The sequence below is a fragment of the Lutra lutra genome, chromosome X, assembly GCF_902655055.1.
Source record: "Lutra lutra chromosome X, mLutLut1.2, whole genome shotgun sequence".
Lineage (NCBI taxonomy): Eukaryota > Metazoa > Chordata > Mammalia > Carnivora > Mustelidae > Lutra > Lutra lutra.
In genome coordinates, this window is record NC_062296.1 from 37,615,965 (window position 1) to 37,623,598 (window position 7,634).

Below are 7,634 nucleotides of genomic sequence, written 5' to 3' on the forward strand. Positions count from 1 at the left end.
AAAATGCACTGATGAAACGCCTGAGAGGGCAGACCAATTGCCATGTTAAGAAACAAATGCCCACATCCGAAATGCCCACACTGATTTGTTCCCTTCTCTATCATTTAGTATGTTTATGCATTTGCCCTTGCTGGACTTTATAACTGTTTCTGCCTGCCTTATCTTCACTTTGCACCCCCTTCAGGTGGAGACCCCTAAAAAACAGAGGTCGACGAGACAGAACGATAAGAAGGTATCAGAAGGCTGTGTGAGTGAGTGAGTGGAAATACAAAAGAGGAGCTTCTGTGCAGGTGGTTAAGATAAAAATAATGCATTCTACACCTACAAAATGAAAGATTGATTTCGGCATTGCCCTCCAAATCCAGCATGCCGTCAACTCCGATCACCGAGAAAGGCTGTGATCTGCACTTGCCAGAATTCTATTATTTCAAATGTTATTTGAACATAATTAAATGCTCCTGTATTTCAGCAGTTTAGATTCGGTCTAGTTTTCATCTCCCAGGTCTGCAGAGCGTGGCCCTCGGCTCTCACTACCTCCCTAAGAGCCATGGTTCCCTCCCACCCCACAAACACACATCCCCTTCTTCTTCACAGAAAAACCCGAGAGTGTGAAACCAAGCCTGACCTCTGGGCTGTAGAATGAGAATTGAGCTGAGCTGCAGGACTTGTTTTAAAAACAAATTAATGGAAAATAAACATTCTTCAGGATATTAACATGAATGTCCCATGAGCTTTTCCTTAAAACACTACAAACCCATCTCCCTGCCTTGGGGGATGAGAGAATGAGTCCCAGCTTAATCCGATGTTTCCCTAACTGTAAATGTCATACAAGTTGAACTAGAATCACCACACAATCTCTTTAAGATGCTTTCCAGTTCTGATATCCGATTATTACAGAGCTCTTGCTCTCTGTTCCCACATAGGAAAGACATGGAGGCTTTATTGAAAACTAGCTGCTCAAAACACAAATCTTATTTATTGGTGTGACAAGAAAGGCTGACCAGTGAAGGGCATCATCGTGAAAGGAACAAAATGCTTTACTTTCCTGTGGCTACACCAAGATGCTGAAGGACAGCAGCTGGTTTTGCCTGTTGTGCCTCAAGGAACATATAATGGGTGTTCCTAGAGGACAACAGAGGGGGAGAGGAGTACAGGGGTGGGGGGAGGGGTACAAACTAACGAGAACACCTTTTGGAACTGAAGAGGAAGACAACCAAATCCTGGAATGCTCTTAGTAGGAAAGGACCCCCCTGAAGCTGGGGGGGGGGGAGATCATTTGGGATCACAAAAGGCAACAAATGCATAGAATTCTCACCCTAAAAGGACACGGACTAAAAACAGAAACCCAGGAAAAAAGAGCCTAGGTGGTCAGTAAGCATAACTAATAATAGCCATCTTACATTTGTGTACCATGTGATAGTTTCAAAATGGTTCCAAAGCCATTATCTCACTGGATCCTCAAAACAGGGCCTGGTTATAGCCTGACTCTAAGCTGAATTAGCTGAGTGATCCTAGGTAATACATTTAAAGTGTCTGGGCCACAGCCTCCTTATCTGTAGATTGAAAAACACTGGCCCTACCCCAGCTCACGGGCTCTTATGAGGAGCGCATGAAGATAAAATAAAATTATTACCTTGCTTTACAAATAGGGAGACATTCTCATCATTCACTCACAGACGGACAGATACAAAGTGAGTCATTGAGGAAAGCAGTAAATGTTTGGAAATTCGTTCCCAAACGTTTGGAAATTTGTTCCCAAACATGCGGTTGGTATGACGGAGAACAGTCAAACTGCCCGCAAGTTTTCTGGAGGACCATGTGTCTGTGGTCTTTCTCATGCTCATATGTCTCCTCTGTTAGACTGGAGTCTCCCCAAAAGGAAGAACTGTCTCTCTTTTTTTCAGTTTTTATCATGCACAAGGAGAGCTGAGAACTGGAGGTTGATGACTGACTGACAGAGAGCATCAGTGCCAGTTTCTGTCTAAAAGATCATTAAAGCCTACTTAATATTTTATAGCATGTGGATTTAAAGATGTTTTCTTTACAATAATTAGCTCCTAAAGCCAACCATTGGCCATTTTATATAACAGAGTCACCATAAACATTACAGTGAATATCACAATAGCAGAACTGAAAAGTCCCACGTTGGCTACAAAGGCAAAAGACTAATCTCAGGAACCAAGAGGAGGATTTGCCAAGGTAACCCAGGAAAACTGACAGGAGTCCTAAGTACAATTCATAACACCTTTATCTTCATGCAGAACACACCAGCAGTCACAACGTTGAACAAATGGAGAACCAACTTAATCTACCTCATGCTAGCAGTCCAGCTTTCCATCTGTTCTAGGACTGCTTTTCCCAAGCTCTCTTACCCTGAGCAATGTTTGTAAATGTTTAAATGTTCAGGGACACACCTGGACGGGCAGCCCTCCCCACTCCTACAGAATAAAACTGGCAATATGTGTATGTAGGGCATACTGTTGAATGTTAGGCTGAGAGCACCCCAAGTTCAGGTCAGAGACAAGGGACAGAGAACAGAAGCCTATTTGAAATCAAGCTTCTGCTCCCTGGGGAATCACATGGAGCCTAGCAACACCAAACAAAGGGCTATAGACAAAGCAATTGAGGATTCTGGATCGTAAACCATTTTTCTATCTCTAGGCTGTATACATTCACACATGTCACCATCCTACATTAGCATCGTCTCCCAGGCCAGATGTTATGCTCCTAACCGGGCGAATTGTAAATCCTGCGATTTTGGGTTTCAGGAGGATTTGAGTTTACATAATGAGTTTGTTATCAGATCATTTGGTCTCTGTTAGAGAAAAGATCCAAAGACTGGAGATGCTGTTCATCAACCAGAGGAGTCTGACCTGCAGGAAAGAGGCTGAGACAAAGCCCGAGGTCAAGCAGTCAGAGCTCTGCAGGGAGACAAGAACCCAGGTAGGACAAGTCTTACTAATGATACTTCGCTAACCCACTTAGACTGAACCAACACCCTAGCGTGCACTCAAGTGAACCCCGCGTGAAGAAGGGAGTGGCGGGGTGTTGGAACATTGCTCAAAACTCCTCCACCACCCACACTGTGACCCATCTAGCAGCCTGAGTAGCTCACGGGATTTCTAAGGGAAATGCAGGAGCTGGGAGATGGACTATCGAAAAGATTATGTCTGCCTATGGTCATGGAGAAGGGAAAGATGGAAAAAGAGAAACAGTGGGAAAAGCCACCGACCTCTGGGGCCGACAAGACTTTGAGCAGAGTTTTCATTCATGGAAATGGAAAAACATATCGATCCTTGGGAGAGAGGAGAAATGAAAAGGGGACCAGCAAGCAGTCTGCACAGGGAGGATAACAGGAGCTGGAATTTCTCGTCTCAACACCACTCATCCAGTCTTCTCACTTGTTAGCACGATCCATTGTGCCAGCTGAGAAATACTTTTCTAGTCTCTGCTCTACACTGCGTGGTGATGAACCCAGTGGTTTTTGAGAGACCTGAAGTACAGAGATTACAGTAATGCCACCTGGGTACCAGTGTTGCAGTCATCAAAAATTGGACAACGGGCAACTCTCCTGAACTGTCATACATCCAGGATCGACCTGTTCCACATCCTATTTTGACGATGCAATGCTCTAAGTCAAGATCGCCAGCTGAAGTAAGGAGGCATTTCACAAACACAGTGCCTCGTTTTCCCCTTTGCACAGAAGACCAAAACAAACAAACAAACGCTGAATGGAAATGGAGCACCCCCTGGCCTCTTCTAGCAGTGGAGTCACATAGCCTAACAGCTAGGGAGTTGCCAAGATCCATAAAGACTGTATGACAGATACGCAAGAGGCCAAGCAGGTGCCTCTGGAAATGGCCATTCAAGACACATTCTGTGCCTCAGCCCTGCCTCACATCCTGTTTAGGGCTCTGTACCCTGGCTGGGAAAGAGAGAATCTGAATGCTAAGAGATAGAGTGCGAAGAGGACATTCTCTCCTCTTCATCAAGCCAATGAGGTTTGCTGAGTGGTAAAGACCTACTCCTTCTGCAGTTTTCTTCTCAACTGTCATGGCGTCAGCAGGTTTTATGGGAGGAGGGATGAGGGAACAGACGGGCACACTACCCAGAGCAATTTTTGGATGCAATTATGAGACTCCAGTGGCTTTAGGATCTGCAAGTTGGAGCAAGTTGCCCTGCACTTAGAGGAGGGATTAACTAAACCAATTTCATCTAAATCAATTTGCACTGTTCAGATGATATATTCATGAAGCAAACCAGTCACCCTGATTTGTGGCAGTGCTTCCCAAGGGTGGCCTTGCAAGGTAGAACATGCTAGATGACAAGTTTAGTGGTCATGAAAGAGGGAGGGAAACAATCGCCCCCTTCAAATGAGTCTGACTCAGACTGTTAGGTTGGAGTACATTAGATATGATTCGAGTCTCAATTTAAAATAATCACCATTACTCTGCATGCCTAGTTTTATGCATGTTTTCATTCAGTTGTACAGGCATTAGGAGCACCGACAACAAAAAAGGAGTCCTGAGTACGGTGACAGATTTGGCTCCCGGGGGGCGCTAATAATGGAAAGTTAAGTTTTCCAGTAAACTAGGGTTCCTCCTTACATCCAGTCAATCTATTATCCCAATAAAAGGTAAATGAAGTACTTTATTTGAAAAGCGTAATGCTGAGGGTTTATAGAACCCTTTCATCTTCAAAGGACCAAGCTGAGACTCACAATACCCAGCACACAATATTATGCCTTTTACACAAGTGCATCAACTATGAAAGAAAGGTCATAGGGATGTCCTAAGGCCATAAAGCCAATGTAACATCAGATTTGGGATAAACTCTCTTATTGTCCTCACTCCTAGACCTGTATTTCAACCACATAAATCAAGTTGTGAGGAACAATCAGGAAAAATCTAATTCACATTATATATCTGTATTAAGTTAATTGATTGGGCAGGAATATATAAAAATAGCCAAAACTGTCTCCCCCTTAGGGCAATTATATGAGTGGAAAGGGGTGAAATGGGGGACCTGAGGATTGGGGTAATCAGCTGGGGTTAAGCCAGAAGGAGGGGAGGGAAGCTCCCTATTCCGCATTACCCTTCTATTGGAACATGGCCAGAGAAGTGATTACAGTACTGGGAGGGAACAGAATAGGGTTAAAGGCAGTCCTTTATGGCCCAACTCCAGAACCCAAGGAATCAACCCACACACATTACTTGTCTATTTACACAGTCTCCATATATTCCTGTATAGGGCTCCTCCTCACCGACACACAACCATCACTATCCACTAGCCCCACACTCAGAAATCGTCAAAAAGGCAAACGGGTTGAGAAGCAAGAGGCTGCAGGGCTGGGGCGGCAGGCAGAGTGCGGGGCTGTATGTTCTGGTGGGACATCTGGGTGGGCAGGTAGGTGTGTGACGACTCAGGAAGAAGGCAAGTGAGCTGAGCGCGAAGGCGGATAGGGAGTGTGCAAGAGAGAAAGTGAAGAAACTAAGGACACCAGGATCCCAATTTCCTGCTCTGCGAAACCAAAACACACACACACACAACAACAACAACAACAACAACAACAACAACAACAACGCCTCTAAGAAATAACGCCCGACAAAGTACTAAGTAACCTAAACCTTATCGTCGCTAAAAATGTTTCTGTAAATCCACTCCGCCGTTATTTACTTAATTCTTACGAGCCAGGAATGGAAAAACCCCACCTCTGCCCTGTTCAGTCGCAGTCTGTCCTCCGGACATATGTAAGTTTTCCCTCTCCCCCACCGGGCTGCTTTCACAGCTAGGCCAGAAATAAGGAACCACCCAGACCGAGACTGGAGGATCGCTTCCCTGGCAGAAAAGGGATTAAGTTTTTCCGGGCCTCCCCGCTGGCAGGGTGTCCGCAGCATCTCCCGGCTGCTGCAGCGGCCGCCGCGGGGCGGAGGGCCGGCCGAGGGGCACCGCCCGGGCCGCGGAGGCTGCGGGCCGCCGGAGCGTGGGAAGGCGGCGGTGCCCTTTCCCAGACTCGCGCCCCGGCGCCGGGGGAGCGGCCCCACTGCCCTGCGCCGGGCCGGTCGGGGAGCTGGAGGCCTCGGGCCGCCCCCGCCCCGCACCCCGGAGTGCAAACTCTGTCCCAAGAGGGCAGCGACGGGCGCCCGGGCCAGGCCAGGGATGGCCCCCGCGGCCCCCGCCCTGCCGCCGCCGCCGCCGCCACCTGGAGCCTCGCGGGCCCCGTCACCCCGCCCCTCCGAGCCCCGGAGCCCTTGGCCCGCGCCGGGCCCCGGCGGCACCTGAGAGGCGGCCAGAGCCGAAGCCGGAGCCCGGGCCGTGCCACACGCGGGCAGCGGTGCTCTGCTCCCGCGGCCGCGGCGAGGGGGCGCGTTTTACCCATAGCGTTCTGGGGTGCCAGCCATCTCCTCGGCGCGCCCGAGGGCGCCCGGCGTTCGCCTGCCTCCGCCGGGAGCTGGCTCCGGCTCCGGCGCCAGCTCCTGGGGCCGCCGCGCCGCCGCCGCTGCTGCTCTAGGCCGCCGCCCGCCTTCGCCGCCGCCGCCGCCGCCGCCGCGCAGCAGCCGGGATCCGCCCGCCCGCGCGCCCCGCCAGGGACAGCACCGCGGCTGCGACGCTACCGCAGCTGGGTCTCCAGAGCCAAACTTAAGAGTTTTCGCCCTTTAGTCCAGGGGCAGCACCATGACACCGCGGCAGCACCACACTGTCATTTCCGCCGCCGCAGAGGAAAAAAAAAAAAAAAAAAGGCGATCCCTACGAAAAGGGGGGTGGGGGGCAAACAGGGCTGGAGCTGGCGCCCCGAGGGACCACTGGGAAGGGTCCCCGGCAACAGGGGCGCTCGGCCACCTTCCCGGGCTCACCTTCCGCCGCCCCCGCGGCTCCCAGCTCCCCCAGCCCCTCCCGCGGAGGCGCGTTTACATGTTTTCTCCCTTGGCTGGAGTGACCGGAGAAACCTGAGCAAGCAAAGGCAGCGGGTGGGTGGGGTTCGGGTTACTACTGTACCTACCAGCTGATTCCAGCAGCCTTTTCTCCAGCGCCCTGTCATCTTGAAGGAAGACACGCCGAGAGGGGCCCGAGCGGGCGTGTGTGTGTGTGTGCGCGCGCAAAAGAGAGAGAGAGAGAGAGCGCAGAATGTGTGTGAAATGCTGAAGGAAGACTATGGCCAAACTCTTCTCCCACCCGCCAGCCCCCTGGTCCCACAAGCCACCAGGTTAGAACAAGGAAAAGGCCATTGCAACTGGCAATGAGAAGAGAGTGCCTGGGTCCACCGCACTGGTCCTCAGATGAAGCTTCTTTAATGCAAAGTTAACTACAGAGTAAAACAAAAATAGTGGAGGAGACAGAAAAGGGCAGACAATTGAAGGAAACCCAACCCCTCTTTCTTTTTACAAAGGGAGAATGCCTGTGCTTTATTGGCCTTGGGCAGAAGTTGTGGGGATGGATTAAAGCCACCAACATTTAAAAAAAAAAAAAAAAAAAACGAAACACAAGAAAGTAGTGTTTCGTTTGCATATTCAAATCCTTAATAGGCAAAACAAGAGGGTGCTTAAAGAGGACAATGGGGCAGAGGCCAGGTGTCCAGGTATGATGTCCCTAATAAGCTAATTGGTCCATCAGGAACCCAGAAGCCTCATTGGTCT

The 7,634-nt window shown here is 49.7% G+C and overlaps 1 protein-coding gene across 5 annotated transcripts in view; it reads right to left on the reverse strand.

Moving 5' to 3' along the window:
• MID2 (midline 2) overlaps window positions 1-7,277 on the reverse strand; it is a 97,648-nt gene extending 90,371 nt beyond the window's left edge. For 2 of the 5 annotated variants that reach the window (XM_047715914.1, XM_047715913.1), the window contains exon 1: window positions 6,376-6,831. In XM_047715914.1, coding sequence (XP_047571870.1) covers window positions 6,376-6,379 — 4 coding nt within the window. In that variant the 5' untranslated portion in view covers window positions 6,380-6,831. Of the gene's footprint in view, window positions 1-6,278; window positions 6,299-6,375; window positions 6,832-6,854; window positions 6,934-7,000 lie in introns of those variants that run through there. The other 3 variants (XM_047715915.1, XM_047715916.1, XM_047715917.1) reach the window with 3 other exon arrangements.
• Between the last annotated feature and the right edge of the window lie 357 nt (window positions 7,278-7,634).